The sequence below is a fragment of the Sodiomyces alcalophilus genome, assembly GCF_042370955.1.
Source record: "Sodiomyces alcalophilus JCM 7366 unplaced genomic scaffold ACRALscaffold_1, whole genome shotgun sequence".
Classification (NCBI taxonomy): domain Eukaryota; kingdom Fungi; phylum Ascomycota; class Sordariomycetes; order Glomerellales; family Plectosphaerellaceae; genus Sodiomyces; species Sodiomyces alcalophilus.
The window spans coordinates 3790013-3807800 of record NW_027263532.1 but is presented as its reverse complement, the minus strand read 5'-3'; the positions used below and the strand labels follow the sequence as shown (position 1 = coordinate 3807800).

Sequence of the window (17788 nt, the reverse complement as noted above, 5' to 3'; positions counted from 1 at the left end):
ACAATCTCCAACTTTACTCTTTTCTTAGCCAGGACAAGACGCGGTATGTATTCGTAGATAAACCCAGCGGACCGTGTATTTACAACTGGACCCAATGCGAGAATCAGAGGCGCTCTGCGCCCATGTCTTTTTTCTGGTCGGTATACGAGGTACAGCTTCATGTCCGTTCCGTATGCATCGCCACTCCGAACGCCGGTCCCATGCTCATGCTCATGCTGTCATTGTGCCTCTTCCAAAGCGACTTACTCCAGAACCCTTGAACACCTCGGGCTTCAAGCAAAGCAAGACACTCATGTCCTTCGTCTCTCGGGTATCGAAACGGCCGTACTCAATCCTCCACTACAATGGGTTCGAGTCTAACCCCTGCTGGCCGATTCCCTGTCCCTCCGTACTCGTGACTATTCACTGTGGCATCCTTCGCCGACTCCATCGCCAATTGATCATCGTCCTTCGCCCTTTCTTCGTAACCTTTCCGTGCCCGCAGTGAGCGGCTGGCATTGGTTGCAGCAGCAGTAGCTGTGGTGTGAAAATATGGACTCCGGATAGGAGCATTTCGGTTGGCTTTGACAATAGTCGACTCTGGACTGTCATCAATAGCAATGGCGTCTGTCGTAGATACTGTTTTCCTGGGCGGCGTGCTTGCCCTAGATGTAGACTGTACAGCTTCCTCCCTGGCTCGATCCCCTCGATGTAGAGGAGACGGCTGATCGTGCGCTTCTCTTCCTGGCGCTTCTTGGGTGGACCCACTCTCTTCTATTGTTTGTGATGACTCCCTCCTCGGACTCTCTCGAGTTTCATCGGCACGACTGGGTGCAGACGTGGGTCTCTTATCTTCACAGTCCTCTGAGCTATCTCTCATTGGCGAGAGGAAGTGTTGCTCTGTGGAGTGGCGGGGAGAGAGCTTAGCTTGACAGGGAGGTGAGCGAACGGGTTTGATAGCTTCCGTGGCTGTGGGCTGTCGGATGTCACCCGCTTGACCCTCGGGAGCGGGAACGAGCGCAGGTGATTTGGAACCGTGGGGACTTCCACTAGATAGGCAGTCAGAAGGAGAGGCCTTTCCACCTTTTGGTCCGGGGCTTGGATCGCTCGTACCGGAAATAATTTGAGTCGTTGCTGGCATATCAGCCGATGCTGTGTTTTGCGACAAGGCATTCTGATTTTTGGCCTGCCTTTTCGCTTTCAGTTTTTCCGCCTTTGCCTTCTTTTCCTCCTTCATACGGTTGTTCTGCTCGAGACGAAGCTTGATGATAAGCTCCCGTATTTCCCCGCGGAGCGCAGACGTGTTGATGTTCCAGCCAAGGTGCACCTTGGCCGTGATGTCTCGCACGACTTGATCCGGGTCCCTGAGGAATCTTTCCATGTAGGCGAGAAGGTAGACGCCGCAGCTAGAGAAGTCGTCTTGTTCTGGGATGCCCTTGGCCGTCATGCCAAAAGGGGTCGGTGGTTCGATGTCGATGTCACGCCGATGCTTGATCTCCTGAACGAGGTAGTCCCGAAGATTGATGCAGGTCCGCGAATGCGGTCCACCCAGCGAGTCCAGGGTAATGACCCTGGGTTCTGTGGGATCAACTTGTCGCGTGCCCTTAGCTTTGCGACCTGGTTGACCCTTTGAACTCGCCGTCCTAGAGGTATTGGGCCTCAACCCAGGCCGAAGGTCCGAGACAATCTGAACATCATCCTCATCGGTCGCCTGCGATGCCTCTCTGGGAGTAGAAGGGCCATCAAGATCCATCTGGTCGCCCTCGGCCGGCTGCTTGGGGTCTTGCGCAGTGTCCTTTGCTGGGATTTCCTCAACTTCCTCCGAAGAGATGAGCTTGGAAGGATGACATATGATGGCGAGATACCAGTGCATGTGCTCGTTTATCGGAACGACGACGTAATCGTGCGACAAGAGATCTACCTTGGCGGTCCAGGATTTGACCGCGTCGTAGTTGATGCTGCGACCCTTCCCGTGGGTTAATTTCTGATAGAACCAAGGATTCATAAAGTAGATTCTGTCCGCGAGAGCTTTGTTCTCCTTCTCTAGCTGGACCTGAAGATATCGCAAGTAGAAAACGATGAGATTGTCGTTTAGAAGCTCTCCTTCCTCCAGTCTCAACATGTCGTCTTGCGCAACCTGCGCCGGGTTCCGACCCTGGGCTGGGTAAATGAGAGGCTGCTTGTCCCAGATATCCACCCAATCAGGGTGCTTGTCAATCCAGCGTTCCGGAAGCGAGACTACTGTCGGCTTTGGAGTCTGCAAGGTTCTCCGGGGCCTTGACAGCCCAAGAGATCGCGGAGGATCTACGTCGCGGGGGCTAAGCGTCGATGCACGTGTATTTGACGATAACCTTGGAGGGTCGACCTTCATACCGTCTCGGAGCGACCTCTGAGCGGCGGGCTTTTCCTCCTCGTCCGATCCCGATGTGAATTCAAACTGGTCCTTGTAGGCGCCGCGGGCGAACAGGACCCGTTCTTGATGCTCCAGATAGCGAAGTTCGTCTGGCCGGGGCTCATGTGCTTGATTTTCTGCGGATTTTTGCTCCGCAAGCTTCTTCTGGAAAGCCTTCTCAAACCAAGAGCTAGACACAGAAGAAAAAAAACGTCAGCGAGCGAACAAGGAAAAACAATGAGTTCGATAACATACGCCTCTTCCTCAATCAGCTTTGGGGAATTTTTTCCCGTCCCTAAGCGTTCTCCACACCACGAAATAAAGTTGTCGTGATCCTTACTGGTCTCAAACTCCAAAGTCAGGTCAGGTGGCACGCGGTCTCCATATGCTCTCTTGATGAGGACACCGCGACCGCCGGCACTCGAGTACTTTATAGACTTGCAGGTGCTGAGGTTGACTTCGAGCCAAGGGTGCTCCGGCAAGGGGCGACCCCCAGCAGTGACAGGCCGCAGTATGTTGGGGTTGACCGTCTCGAGGCAAAGTCGACTATCTGGACCGGGCTCTGGCACAAGCAACCACCTTGATGAAACAGCGCGAGAGATGGCAAAAGACGGCTTGTCGTGGGGCTTCTTGAAGGTGGTCTTCCGGATAACACTTTTTGGTTCGACACTCTTTGCGGGACGAGGAGTCTGCCCAGTCCGAGAGCTCGCCAACGCATCCGTCTGCCTCCCTGCCTTGCTAGGTGTGTCATCGACAAGCTCATCATCGCTGCTGTCTGGCGCGGGCCGTTTCTTTGTCAGTCGGTCCGGTTGAGGGCCCCCAGAGATAAGCTGCGACTCTTTCGCTCCTCTGTACTGCTGTGTCTTTCCCGGTGTCTTTTCTGCCGCTGCCCGCCCTTTTGCACCCTGTTTCGCTCCTACATCGACCGCCTTTGCGTTTTCCGAGTCGGAAGAGATTTCGATGCTGGAGTTGCGTCGGCGGTGTTTTGTCGGACGTTCGTCTTGCCTGTCGACGTCACCGCTATCCCCGGGCGACGTCCGTTTCTGGGACATGAGCCTGGGTCGCTGTGGCCTGGACCAAGCCGAGGGCGAGGCATTGTTGAACGTCTCCACCACGTCATCGTTGACTTCTTCAATCTCTTCGGGCGGGGGGGCAAATCGTTGGCTGGTGTAGCTCGTGTGCTGTGCGTTGCTGATGGCAGGACTGTCGATGCGTTTGTTGAGGCTGTTACGGGGCCGGAACCCGTCGCCAAACTTGGCGAGGCGACTCATGACCCCGACAATCAGGGCCAAGGGTCGAAGCGAGGTCTCGCGTCTAGATACACGGGCCGTTGTCTTGAGGGAATGCTTCCGGGAAGTGGCTCGGGGGGAAGAAGGTTGTCGTGGAGAAATGTGAGTTGGGCGTTATTGTAGAACGCCAGTCCTATAATAGGCCACCAGTTAATTATCCGTCGCCTGGGTGGATCAATATAAGAAAGATGAGCCATCAATAATTCGACGGCGAACTCCCAGAAGGATGGACGGGGCGATATAGAGCAAATCGGCAGCTACTTACCTAAGCCTCAAGCACCCGGCACCATGACAAAGATATCGACAAACGGCCCTTTCCATTCACCGGTGTCCCTGGATAGAATGACTCCGGGAATGTGTAGATGCAGGCGTTGCAGAGAAGAAGGGGATTCTGAATTGGCGGCGGTGGAGAGACTGTCGGTAGGGACGACGACCCTGATTCATCGCAAGGGTGGAAATATATGGTTGAAAATGGGAGAGTACGAAGATGGAAATGTGACTATCCACGAGAGCATACCATATGTCGTTTCAAGTGCAAGTGCTCAAGTTAAGTAGTAGCACATATCTTGAGGTTTCTTGTTCTTGCTTGCGTAGAAGACGGGTAGATGTAACTGTTGGGTGTCATATGCACGAGTGACCATTTTGACCTCCGGGGTGTTTGGTGGGGCACTTTGTGAAAGCGTTTCTGCACCTCTTACTAAGAGTGTACCGGTAATTCCGGACAAAGGAGTGAGTGTCTCTTTACGTATATACGTTGTATATCTGTCTGACCCCGCCATAGCTTCCTCTTTTCTCAAGATACCATCACCACGCTGCGTTGTTGAAGACTTGATAAAGGTTAGTGGAATAATAATATCCTAGGCCTATATGGTAGTTTGACGGGGTTGAGCTCTTGATGGCGTTGCGGTAAAGGATATTAGAGTAAGATTCCTTCTATGCCTAGTAGGGTCCCATCCCGTACTTAGTAGTTCATGTGGCATTGCGCTGGGTAACGATTTATATGTACAGAACAGACACCATTTTCGATAGAGGCCTCTTTCGATATTGGTTCCGTACAGCATACCTAGGTATATCTGTATATATTTGAAAGAGCAATTCAGGAGGTACCTACATGTATTTACCTGTACCCATGACAGGTATCTTTAGCTCTCACTGCCAGTGTCTTGTTGTATCTTCCTGTAGATATGTACATTAGGTACTTCACACCTTGTTGCACCCTCAAAGAAGTACCTGCGTTGCTCATGCGCAGTCATGATAGCCCAGATAAGTCATCTTTATTAATATGACATTGTCAAGGATATCTTATAATTCCCTGTCAGAAGCAGTAACTTGAACCTAACTAATGACGAACACACCAACACACCGTTGCAAACGACTTAGTAGGTAGGTAGCCATGAAGTACCCAGTCTGTACTGCCAAGCCTCTGTGGAGAATCTCGGTAGGGCCCGAGTCGTCTGCCAATCAGCGACTCAATCCATCACTCAACTGCCACTTTGTCCAAGGACAACCATCAATCTGTCCTTCGAAAGGACTCAGGCGCATCTTCCGCAGCCCATAGCCTAGCCATCCCACCATCCCAAACCGGCACGTCCTCTCAACTCCAGCGTTGGGACCGCCAGCCGTGTCGCCAAACAACACCCCCGAATAACCTCCCCTCTTCCCACCTGCGGCGCGGCGAAACGGGCCACGCGCCGACCCGCGACCTGACCACCATGTACAACTCGTTGAACCGCATCCAGAACACCTTCGGCTTCTTCACCACCGTCGCCTTCGTCTTCGCCGCCTTCGTCGCCCTCTCCGACTTCATCACCCCGCGGGCCCCCTCCGTCGGCTCCATCACGCCCGAAGCCGTCCAGGTCGTCAAGGGCCGGCCGCACTACTACTCTTCCAAGAAGGAGGAGTACGCCATCATCAAGTTCTCCCTCGACGCCTCCCTCGAGTCCCTCTTCACCTGGAACACGAAGCAGGTCTTCGTCTACGTCACCGCGGAGTGGGCCGAGCCCGGCACCGACAATGTCACCAACTCCGCTGTCATCTGGGACCAGATCATCACGAGCCCCAGTGCGGACCACCTCTCCAATCTGAGTCCCGTCGCCCTGCGCAAGTTGAAGAGGAGTGCCGAGGGCAAGAGCATTGACCCCAGCCGGTACGTTGTCATCCCCCGCTCTGTTTTCTCTCCTGTCTTCGTTGCCAATGTCCATGCTAACCCGAGAGAAAACAATAGGGGTAAGCTCAAGCTCAAGAACCAAAAACCAAAATACCAAATCACCCATCCTTCTGGAAAGCTGGCCGAGGCGGATGATGTCCGGCTGAGACTGCACTACAGCGTGCAGCCATGGGTCGGCATCCTTACATTCGATCAGGAATCAGACATCGGGTTGTGGAAGGCCTTGAAGGGAGGCGTTAGTGATCTGTTCAAGCTGCCTGCTCTTAAGAAGAAGACCACATGATATCTTACATGTCCTACGTTTGGTTACCAACGGTCCATGTTCCCGCCTCAGGGAGCCTTTATTCGTATAGAAAAAGAGAGCACCGAGTGGCCTTGCCTGCATTTGTCGATAACCCTCGTACTTATTTCTCGACCGCTGTCTTGTTTTATGTGCTTGAATTGTTCGAGAAAGCCCCCCCGGCAAGTTAAGCACGTTCTGGGGCCTCAATGTCACAAAGAAGTAAAAGCCATATCCTTTTGACCAGATGACTCGGTTTGAAATCCCATTTAATCATTCCCCTGGAGATAAATCTGGCCCTGGCACACACGAGCAGATGCTTCGCGCTCCAAGTCTGCCACTGTCCAAGACTGCATGATTTGTCTACTGTACATGGTAGATTACTACCGTCCATTACGCCGCCGGGCTCTGCCCCTGGCCCTGAGGCTGAGGGGTTCGGGCGGCCATTCCACCCCGCGGTCCGCTACCTCGACCCCGCCCACCACGGCCTCGCCCGCGGCCCCTACCCCGAGCATCCAGATTGGCGGGCGGAGGCACCTGGCCGTACCTCTGTTGCTGCGGTTGCGGAGAAGACTCCGGATGAGCGTGAGTGTGTCCCGGGCTTCCGACAGCATGGTGACCCCTTTGTCCGCGTCCCCTACCCCGTGGAACGGGCCCACCCCTGCCGTGAGGCGACTGGCCCTGGTGACCTTGTCTGGCCTCGCTTCCGTTGGGCTGTGGCCGGTAGACCAAGTTGCTATGGAGAAGTCTCGGCACATGGCCCCCCACGTTTCCATCCACAAACCCTCCTCGGCCCCGTCCGCCACGCGAAGGGCCAGATGGTGGTTGTCCGTCGACACCACCACCACCACCACGCCATACATTCTGCCATGGAGGGGGAGGAGCTGCGTCCTTGTATTGGGGCATCCCTGTAGGGTTGTATGGGCCAGATCTCGAAGGGTCAGAGGAGGGGACTGCCCTTCGCTGGCTGGCCGCCTTGGATCCAGAAACGACTTGCTTATTGGTCGTGTTCAGGACCGAGGTCGAAGGAACAGTCATGCCTCGGAAGGGAGGCGCTCTCTCGCCCAGTGTGTTACCGCTCATGAATGTAATGTCCCATACCACATCAAGCAGCACCGCCGTGGGCGTCCGACCGATGCCGACTACGGTTCCCCTGCTGGCGATGGGAACTTTGCCAGAGGCCGCAACAAACGTCACCCGGTCGCCCAAGCCGAATTTCTGATTGCCCATGAGGAGCTCGACGTCGGTCGGCTTCATGAGGGCGGAGCGGGGCACGTTGTTCAGCTTCTTGGTCACCGTTTCCTGAGCAGCCTGGAAGACCTGTTCACCGGCCTTTGCTAGCTCCCCGACAACGATGGAGTCGAGCTGCTCGGCATCGAGGGGTACGCGCTCGAATTTGCTGGTCTCCGCCGCCTTCAGCCATGCACCAATCTCCTTTACTCTCTTAGCAGCAACGGTCTGGTCCGGCCAAATGTCGGTATCGCTGATATCGCTCGCCTGGGCCTTAGCTTGGATGGCGGCGAAGAAATCCGGGAACGTGGCTACGTATTTAGCGAGCAGCTCGATGGCTGCATTGCTGAACTCCCATCCGGACTGGGATTTGCGGGAATACCCCAGGACCTTTTGCTTCTTGGCGTCGAACTTGAGGTTGAGGCCGAGGTTGACCCTGAGACGGCCCACCGTGTTCACCTGGTACGAGGACGTAATCTTGCTCAGAATCAGGGGATGAAGACCCAGCATCTTGGCCACGGCGTACGACGGGGTGTAGCGGTTCTGGCTGTGGTGGTCGTGGATGATGGACCTTGCGAATTCCGGCTCCTTGTTCTTAAGCACGGAGACGACAATCTGCGCCTTGTTATTCGAGTGACCGAGAACTTCCAGGGGCCGACCGTAGTGGTATTCGCCGAGGAAAAAGGCCCGAGTCCCAACCGGGAATTCTTCCTCGATGGAGACGGCGGCTTTTTCGATAAACCGTTCGTCTTCGTTCACGACCTCGTCAACGACCGTCTGCGAAGCATAAGTGCTCCTCATGCTGGGATTCTCGGCGTACTCCTTGATCAGCGCTCCTTCTTCCGTCTTGATCAAGCCTTTGAGCATGTGGACATGGACCAGCGACTCGACGTCTCCTATGGTGATACCGAGCCGCTTCGCGTGCCAGTTTTCGATATACCTGGCTTCGCTGGAAAACGCATCAATCTCTCGAGGACCGTGGTTTCTCTGCACCACAGTCTTGCCATCCGGACCAATCTCGTAGTCAAAGAGCTCGTCCGAAACACGGACGATTTTTGCCTCCTGCAAAAACGGATACCCGACAAAGCAACGTTCGCCCAGCTTCTTCTTTGCCTCTTCCGCCTTGGTCCTTTTCTCGGTATCGCCGATGGTGACGATCATGCTCGGATTACGGCTCTCGGCCTGGAAGACATTTACACCATAGCCCGTCATCAAAGTGGCCGTGTAAGGAAGCGTGTGCAGCGATGGGAAGCCAGCCAAAGCTTCGATGTTCGTTTTCGTGCCTTCCATGAGGCCTTGGCGATATTCCAGGCCCTCGACGCTGGGCAGCTCGAAAATGTTCTCGACGCAGCGGCATTGAGGAATTTCAGGGAACACACCCACTAGCGAGGATGGGTACGTGAAAGACACGTCTGGGTCGTAGGTGAATTTGAGCGGGACGCCAAACCCGTTCCTGGCCTTTTCGTCTTCGCTGAGAAGCTCATTCTTCGGGGCCATGGCATCGAGAAGTCGTTTCTCGTCGATGAAAGGGATCTTGACAACAGCCTCCCACTCCATCTTCTTCCCGTTCATGTCGAGTTCAAAGTCTCTAGGATAGAAATCGATAATAGGAGACTTGGGATCAGTCATCAAATCCCAATAAACAGTGGGCACTATGCTCTTGCTCCTGTCGGGGAGGACACCCATGAGCTGCTCGTAAGGATGGAACGGCTGGCCCAGCTTGAAGTTCATGTCGGCCCCGAGGCCCTTGAGAACGTCTATGGACAGTGTCAGGTGCGTCATGCACTAGAGAGGGAAAGGAAATGCCAGCAGGACTTACCGGACGTCAAGGGAGAATAGTGGTAGCCGTAATACCAAGGCCAGGAGGCGATCCCGCGATAGTAGTAGTACAGGACCCATTGGAGACCTTGCACGTAGTTCTCGCAGAGCTTGACAAGCTCGGTCTCATAGTTCTCGGGGGCCCACTCGTCGAACTTTTGCAAGTAGTACTTGGTCTTCCAAGCCTGGTACTTCTTATCGTACAGCTCTTGGTAATGCTTCTGGGCATCCTCCGCCGTCATGTCGACCACGGACGCTTGGTCGTAGGAACGCATCACGCGATAGAGGGCGAGGGTTCCTTCCTCCTCCTCGTCATTCTCATCCTCCGAACGGTACGGTGCCGTCAATATCAGGTGGCGGTGCCCGTCGTCGTCTTCTTTCGTGCTCCACTCGATGTGCATGGCGTCAGCGAGATCCTGGACGAACTTGCGATCGGCAGCCTTGAGTCCCGCACCCAGATCGAGGGGCTCGGGAGTGGGCTTGATCAAGTACGGTTTGATGGAGTTCTTCCAGAGGGCCTTTTGCGCAGACGTCATGACTATTGCTTTGTTGTTCCTTTTGGGCTTCGACTCGACAACGCCGTTCTGCTGCTCGGCCATTTGCTTCGATTGGAACCACTTCTCGTCCGCCACATCCTGTTCAAAGTCGAGCTTCTCCTCCTTTCCAAGTTCGGTCAAGAGAAGCGAAAGGCGATCGAGGTTAATCACACCGCCCTCGTTGATGTAACCGTCGGTTCGCGGTAACACGCGCTTGTAGATCCTGAACATGAGAGCAAGGGCGCCTTCGTTGATGTGGAGACGGGGGATATTGGGAAGGAAATCGTTTCCGACGAAGAAGCCCATGAGGATGAAGTCGTCGATGACCCGCTCCAGGTCAAAGGGAAAGGTCAAAACGCCTTCCTGGCTCAGCTCTTGGAACTCCAGCTCGAGATACTCCCGCACCATGCAGAGATGCAAGAGGTAAAAGTTTTGGTGTTCGAGCTCCTTGGGCTTGCTTTTCGCAGCGCGACCAAAGGTCACCTCTTCACGAAGAAGGCAGAAGTGAGGGTCGTGGCTGAGGAGGCCGAGCATGATGAGGTCGGCGTCCAGGCCGTAGAGACAATGTCGGACGTTGGAGTCGTAGTCGGGTTGTGCTTTCGCATTCCGGATGTACTCCATGATCTTGTGCTCGCCTTCTCCTGGAACCTCGTGTCCAGACAGTACGATCTCGCATTCTTGCCAGTCGACATCCTCGGTCACCTTCTTATTGACAAAGTACTTCAGCTGTCGCGAAAGCTTCGCCATGAACTCGGTGCCTGTAGAATGAATAACGGGAATTAGCATTTTGCCTTCGTCGGGAGTGAACTCTCACCACCGCGGCACGCTGGGTGGACTGACCTGGAGTAATGCAGTTGCTGTCAAAGGGGGCCTCCTTCGGCATCTCGGTACCAGCTTTGATCGCCTGCTCTCTTGCCTTCTCAGCATCCAACGCTGTTCGGAATCGTCGAGCGCGCTGCTGATTCATCTTGGCACGCGGGGCAACGCCGTCGATGGCCATGTAGAAAAGTTTCTTGGGCTTGATCTTGCTAAAGAGATGTTCAATATAGTTGAATATACTGATAAACATCTCCTCCTCGCTGAGCCGGAACGTCACATCTTCACCCGCATCCTTATGTGTGCAGTTATGGATGATACCATTCATGTCCAACTACCGGAATCACCATCAGTTCAACGTCGACGCGGAGGGGGTCAAGGGCCGCAAAGAGGTACATATAGACAGTCGAATTCGGGAATTCGATTCTCGGCGATGAGCTGAGAGATGGCCGGATAGCGCTCCGAGAGCCATCTGAAGAACTTGGGGACACTAGCAGACGAAAGAGGAGTCAGCGACTTTGGGGCGCCCAACGTGGAAAGGCAAGGCCACGATCATACCCCATGATGATGATGAGCGAATCTCAAATCTCGGACTGCGCAGTGTCGATTGACTGGCAAGGTGTAGCTGTCGCGGCAGATACCGGTACAGAAATAAAAAAAGGATAGAACGAGGAAATGCGACACGGGTCGAGAGGTTTTCGGTTTTCGCAGACCGCACAGTTCCGGCGATTCGCGACGCAGTGGGATTAGCGGCTCGAAAGGAAGAAATACTGCTTTGGAGCAAACAAAAAAAAAGGAATAAAAGGGGAAAGCGCCAGGCTTCAACAGAAATGACAGGGAGCTCAGCCTTTTGAGCTGTGTTTGTCTGTTATGTTTTCCTGGTAAACCTGATGTCGTATGAGGACTACGAGCTACCCATGTAGGTGGGGGATGGGAGGGAGGCCTTAACTTAGGTAGCCTCCTCCGGGGATCCGAGTCAGAAGTGGGGCTGAACTGGGGCTGAGCATGGCACATGGCGCCACATGGGGGCTTACCTAACCAACTGTCTTTTTACGAAATATTACGTATCAAGGTCAGGAGTATCGCAAGGCTGAGCATGAAGCCAGTGTTGTCGCATTTTGTAGGTACGTACCTAAGCAAGGTGGATCCACATTATCCGGTACACTTTACGCGACCCGCGTCGTTCTTCGACTTCGCGTCTTTCAATCGGTTGGTTCCGACAGCCTTGTTCATTGCGACAAATTGGGCGACTGGTTCCCCAAACTTTGCGCCGGTCTGGGAGATACATACCGCACTATTTGTTGTTTTTCCCCATTGCCTAATTCTGGATGCCATCGCACTGAGTACATTTTGACACGGTCCATCCATTGCACAAGTCCAACAATGGCGCCCGCTCAGGTGGCCGACGATGTGGATGGTACGTATGCTTGACTTGCCGCATACCTAGCATGCGGTGCATCACCAAACTCCTAGCAAAGCAATATTTCTGACACCACTCTAGTCGATATGCAAGTCGCAGAGGAAGATGAGAATCAGGAACAAATACTCATCAACGAAGGTATGTAACCCATCCATTTGCGACTTCGTCTTGCGATGCTTGCTTAACACCTTGCCAGAGTACAAAACATGGAAGAAAAATAGTCCTTTTCTCTATGACATGATTCTTAGGTGAGTACTCTCTCCATCTGTCATTCGACAATGTGTACTTCTCAGTGGCTGATCGACCCTCAAAGCACCGCGCTCGAGTGGCCGACTCTGACGACGCAATGGTTTCCCGACGTCAAGGAGCCCGAGGGCAAAAACTACCGCATTCACCGTCTGCTTCTCGGCACCCACACGGCGGAAGGCGTACCAAACCATCTTCAGATAGCCGAGGTCGAGATACCCAAGACGGTCGAACCCAGCGCCGACGATCTCGACGAGGAACGGGGAGAGATTGGCGGCTACGGCAAGTCGGGGAGCACTGCGCCGATCCGTTTCAACATTGTGCAGAGGATCGACCATCCTGGAGAGATCAACAAGGCGCGCTACCAGCCTCAGAACCCCGAGCTCATTGCCACCCTCTGCGTCGATGGGAGGATCCTCATCTTCGACCGCACCAAGCACAGTTTGACGCCCGATGGCAACATCAACCCCGATGTCGAGCTCGTAGGTCACAAGCAGGAGGGCTACGGCTTGAGCTGGAACCCGCACGATGCTGGCTGCCTAGCTTCGGGAAGCGAGGATACGACCGTCTGCCTCTGGTTAGTTTAGCTTCAGCCGGGTTGCTGGGTTCCCGTCACCTTGTTTTGTTTTTCTTGATTTGGCCTCGCGGTGAGTGCTGACATACCAACTTTGCAGGGACCTCAAAACTCTACAAGAGGCTAGCCGGGTCCTCAAACCGTCGAGGACGTACACACACCATACTCAGATTGTCAACGACGTGCAGTATCATCCAGTCTCCAAGAGCCTCATCGGAACCGTCTCGGACGATTTGACGATGAAGATCATCGACGTCCGCCTTCCGGATACCGACAAGGCTACCGTCACGGCCAAGGGCGGTCATGCGGATGCGATCAATGCTCTTGCCTTCAACCCCACATCGGAGGTGCTGGTTGCCACGGCGTCCGCAGATAAGACGATTGGGATCTGGGACCTGCGGAACGTCAAGGAGAAAATCCACACACTTGAGGGCCACAACGACGCAGTCACGTCTCTATCATGGCACCCGCAAGAGGCGGGCATTCTCGGCAGCGGCAGCTATGATCGCCGCATCATCTTCTGGGATCTCTCTCGGGTGGGAGAGGAACAGTTGCCTGAAGACGTGGAGGATGGGCCGCCCGAACTGTATGTGGTTTCTCAGCTGGCCTGGCACCATTTCCTTCTCCCTCTCCTACGGCATCGTTACTAACTACTTCATCGCAGACTCTTTATGCACGGAGGTCACACGAATCACCTCGCTGACTTTTCCTGGAACCCGAACGACCCGTGGCTGGTATGCAGTGCTGCCGAGGATAACCTCCTACAGGTCTGGCGGGTGGCTGAATCGATTGTCGGTCGAGACGAAGCTGATTTGCCGTTGGATGAGATTGACCGGTAAAGATAATGATACTCACTTCCGAGTCGGCGCAATCAAGCTTGCTTGGCTTTCTTCCTTTAGATATGGGCGGTCTTGGTAGGCGTTGGTTGGTGAAAGAGAGGAAGCTAGAGACTGGGTCAGAGCCCCTGAGATGGGCTTTTATTTTACTTTTGGCCTTCTTTACCGAACTGGTTCCTGAACATGGACTAAGCTGCTACTTGATTTCCTGATTTGGATGACTGTCCACATCGTGGTACAGGGGTCTTTGCGTTGTATAGTTGTGCTCTCCTTGAGTGGCGTCCTAGACACAGAAATCCGGAGTCGACCTGTTGCAATATTTGACGCCGTTGATGACATTTCCAACGCTGTCAAGGAGAAAGACCGGCGGTCCCCTGGTCTAGCCATTGGTCCGAACGCTGTCGACGTGTTCTTGCCTCAATGGTGTAGTTATTGTGAAGACAAACAAAAATTCAAATATACCATCGTAGTGCTATTGTAGGTTTTCAGTTGTAGTTCTATTCTCTACCGCACAAAACCCTCCGTAATATCACATGACATTGATTGACCCTTTCAAGGAGTACACGGCGCACTTTGTACCATGATACATCGAGTCCGGGAAGTCGGAGGTTACTGCCTCGGTGGTCACTCCTTCCCTCTCCGAGTATGTTGTCATCACCAATATCAAAAGCGTACCTGCCTTTCAGGGGTACATCAATGGGTGGTACTTAGGCCCGTTGTATCTTGTAGGTACTGTATAACAGCCCTTACTGTCCCTTCACCTCGCAACTTATCTTCAACTTTGCCTCCTTCAACCCTCCATGCCGGCCCAGGATAAGACTACTACTATGCCGACCTGTCTCCGATCTCAGCACCTGCCAGAGAAACAATAGGCTCTTTGCTTTTCAGGTGTCTAGTTTGATCCGGTGTCATACCAGCTCCTCGAAAGATGAATATCGCTCCATTCAAGGGGCTTCCCCTGGCCCCGGCAAGCGTCGAGATGAGCCATTTCGATGCCTACATCAAAGAGACCAGAGAGCTCCTCCAAGCGCAATACCCGGGTCAGGTCATCACCCCGGATATCCTCGCCGCCGCCATCCAGACTCGCGCGCGTGCCGAGCTAGCCCAGATACGAGAGCGCGAGGAAGCCCGCCAAAAAGCCACCGAAGAAGATCTCCAGATGGCCGGCATCATCAACGACGAGGAGGTCATCAACGAGTCTCTGAGACACGGCGTCGAGGCCCAGGAATGGCACGACGCAGAGGCCCATGACGTCTCGGAACAGGAGCGCGTCAAGCGCATCAAGCTCGATAACCCCGTCTTCGCCCTCCAGGACGACCTGGGAGGCATGGCCATGACCTTTAACCTCATCGACAGGCTCTCCGAGAACGTCGAACTCGCCGTCAACTTGGGTCTGCATCTCGACCCCACCGACGTCATCAACCTCGCTTCCGTGAGCAAGAGATTCAACAGAACCATCAGCGGCAACATGACCTCGTCCATCCGGACCTGGGTGCGTGAGCATGCCGAAGAGAGCAGCGAGATCTTCTCTTTCAAGCTCTACCGACACCTCTGTATACGAGACCCGGCCGGCCGCACCAATGCCTTCGCCGCCGAACACTCCAACCCTGCCGACCCAAACCAGCAGGCTGTTCGCCACGTCCCTTCACTCCGATGGTACCACATGGTCGTGCTTCGTGAGCGGTGCGTTGATGACATCGTTGATGCCCTGGAGCGAGCCAGCCACTACCTCCCCAGGGGTATGGAGAAGACTCTGAAAAAGATGTGGCTCCTCATGGACGTCGCCACCACAAAGGGCCGCCGCGACATGATCAGCAATACGGCCCTCTGGTCCAAGACTGACCTGTACCATGCCCAGTTATTCATCGTCAAGCTGAACATGTTCTTCAGCGATCCCATTTTCCTCCCGCGTGACGGCAACTCCCTCCCCCGGCTCCTGCTCGGCCAGCGGGGCCTCTACAAGCTCTGGCAGGCCCTGACCGGCCGTGCCTGGACGAAACCCCGAGAGGTCACCGAGCTCAAGGTCCGCTATGACTACATCCCCACTTACCCACAGTTCCGCCGGGCCTTGTTCGGCGAGACTGTCTTCGGTGTACACCCTTACGAGGTCGGTGTTGTCCACCTCGAGGGCTGGGGTCGTGGGTCCGGCCATCTCATGCGTCCCGACGAGTTGATAGTCGAGGAAGCCAACCGCCGCAACTTCACTGTCGACAAGCACATCCTCTACATGATTCTCTGGGGTCCCGTCGAGAAAAGTCCCTTTGGCAGGGGAAGTAGCGTTGAAAGTGATGGCGACAGCTCACTCGTCACCACCATACCCGCTGCTACCGCTGCCGCCGTGGATGTTAGTACTAGTATTACCAGTGCCCCATCTGAAGAGCTAGCCATAGACACAGATGATGAGATAGACGACGAGGTCGAAGGTGGCTACTACTACCACGGCGACGAATGGGACGATGACAATGACGTTGACGACAGTGACGACTTACTAACAGAGGAAGAGAAGGTCCCCAACTGGACCGACCTTCTCCCCTTTGAGAAATCTATCATCATGCTCGAGAACGTCGACCCTGTCAACGCCGAACGCCAATTCCTCTTCCAGCGACAAGCCGATCTCCAAGCCTCCAGTGCCGGTTTCGGCACGAACCGACGAGGCGGCGATGACCATGATGATGATGAGATCGACGAAGAAGAGGAAGAAGACGCCGACGACGGCCTTGACTTCTCCGCCCTCCCAAACCCGGACGAACGGGACCCACGCCGCGTCGACGCCCTCTCCGCACCAGTCCATCATGCCGCGGTACCCGGCGACGCGCCGCTGACCCCCGCCATCCAAGCCGCCATCGACGCCGCCGCCCGCACCGCCGCCGCTGATGCCGCCGCCGATTACGACGTCCGTGATCACGTCACCCGCATGTTCTTCGGGCCCGTAGGCACCCCCGACGAGCTGGACCTCCTTGTCCGTGCCGATCGCGCCTGGGACGACTACGAGGCTGACGACCTCGACCCGGGTTGGCGCGCCTACGTCGAGGAGATCAACGCGCCTGACGACGAAGAATTGGATGACTTTGACCATATGCTCTTTTACCACCGTCACGACAGCTATGAAATTGAGAAGGATGGTTGAGCGGGCTGGAATGGTCCGAAATAATTAATAAGAGGCTAAGCGCTGAACAGATGTAGGGTTCGTGGGGTCAACTTCTCAGGGATACTGATAAGAATCGGTCATGTTGTCTTTGTACGTGGCAAGACAAGTCGCACAACTAGACATTGGAGAATCGAGTCGCCAGTTGGTGTAGAATGATGCCATAGGCACAATATTACGGTTCTGCTAGATCAAAGATCAGTTTGAGTTCAGAACTACCATCGAATATAGGGTCTCAAAGCCAAGAGACCCCCTTGGAGAGCAAGGGGATACTCACTCAGTTCCGCCTTCGGCATCAAACCCCCTTCGTCCACTTACCTCGACGACTGCGCTGCAAATATCCACGTGACGGGCGACCTAAAACATGCCGCCGGCCTGCGACACGGTAGATCCAGAGAAACATGGCGATGATGTGGATGCTGTGTGCCCAAGGTAGGAAAAGGTAAAAGAAAACCCCACCGGCGGCACAGGAGAAACTAGTTGACGGAAAAGAAGAAACCAAGTCAAAATTCAGGAAATAAGAGCTATGATCGCGCATTTTCAGGAAAATGCGTGGGAATTAACAGTCAGCCGTCCTGACCCTTGTTCACTCCCCGACTCCCCCCGATTTCCCCGTAGCAACCAACTCTGCCGCCAACCCAACCGTATAGAAATCCGTCTCACAGCGGGTAGAGTCAAAGCCAAAGCCAAATGCCGAGCAAACTGAAAGGGTGAGAGATGGAGGGAAAAAAAGAACTAGGCGAGGGGTAAAATAGATGCGAAAGTGTTCTCTGTGACAGCGGGGAGGTGTATGACAAGACGTTTTAGAAAGAAAAAGGAAGACAGTAGTAAGAAAAGGACGGAAAAGGAGACGAAAAAGGGAAAGAAAAGGAAAAGGACAAAAAAAGGAAAGGAAAACAGAACCGAAAGATATCACACCGAGGCCGCGGCAATCCCCCCTTTCCCACTCCCATCGCTATGCATCTCTCCCTCCCCTATCCAGCCCTATGGGGGCCATCAAACCATGAAAGCCGTACGAATGCGGGCCCGTACCAGAGGGGCATCAAGCTGTATGCAGGAT

General features: G+C 54.4%; 5 protein-coding genes across 5 annotated transcripts; 3 read left to right on the top strand and 2 right to left on the bottom strand.

Moving 5' to 3' along the window:
• Window positions 1-28: 28 nt before the first annotated feature.
• Window positions 29-2118, bottom strand: ACRALDRAFT_2031649 (uncharacterized protein). The gene has a single exon (XM_071020688.1). The coding sequence runs from the start codon at window positions 2099-2101 to the stop codon at window positions 329-331; it is 1773 nt and encodes a 590-aa protein (XP_070879634.1). The 5' UTR covers window positions 2102-2118; the 3' UTR covers window positions 29-328.
• Window positions 2119-5372: 3254 nt separating this feature from the next.
• ACRALDRAFT_2094705 (uncharacterized protein) lies at window positions 5373-6110 on the top strand (the record flags this gene model as incomplete). Its single annotated transcript, XM_071022681.1, has 2 exons — window positions 5373-5806; window positions 5885-6110. The coding sequence occupies 2 exons, from the start codon at window positions 5373-5375 to the stop codon at window positions 6108-6110; spliced, it is 660 nt and encodes a 219-aa protein (XP_070879633.1).
• Window positions 6111-6500: 390 nt separating this feature from the next.
• ACRALDRAFT_2024557 (uncharacterized protein) lies at window positions 6501-10835 on the bottom strand (the record flags this gene model as incomplete). Its single annotated transcript, XM_071020235.1, has 3 exons — window positions 6501-9094; window positions 9157-10449; window positions 10532-10835. 3 exons carry the CDS (start codon window positions 10833-10835, stop codon window positions 6501-6503), a joined length of 4191 nt encoding a protein of 1396 aa, XP_070879632.1.
• Window positions 10836-11714: 879 nt separating this feature from the next.
• On the top strand, window positions 11715-14053 carry ACRALDRAFT_1046237 (uncharacterized protein). The gene is made up of 6 exons (XM_071015442.1): window positions 11715-11924; window positions 12009-12065; window positions 12124-12175; window positions 12241-12750; window positions 12848-13333; window positions 13412-14053. The coding sequence occupies exons 1-6, from the start codon at window positions 11891-11893 to the stop codon at window positions 13584-13586; spliced, it is 1314 nt and encodes a 437-aa protein (XP_070879631.1). The 5' UTR covers window positions 11715-11890; the 3' UTR covers window positions 13587-14053.
• A 458-nt stretch (window positions 14054-14511) lies between these two features.
• Window positions 14512-16710, top strand: ACRALDRAFT_1078742 (uncharacterized protein; the record flags this gene model as incomplete). Its single annotated transcript, XM_071018808.1, has 1 exon — window positions 14512-16710. One exon carries the CDS (start codon window positions 14512-14514, stop codon window positions 16708-16710), a length of 2199 nt encoding a protein of 732 aa, XP_070879630.1.
• Window positions 16711-17788: the final 1078 nt, after the last annotated feature.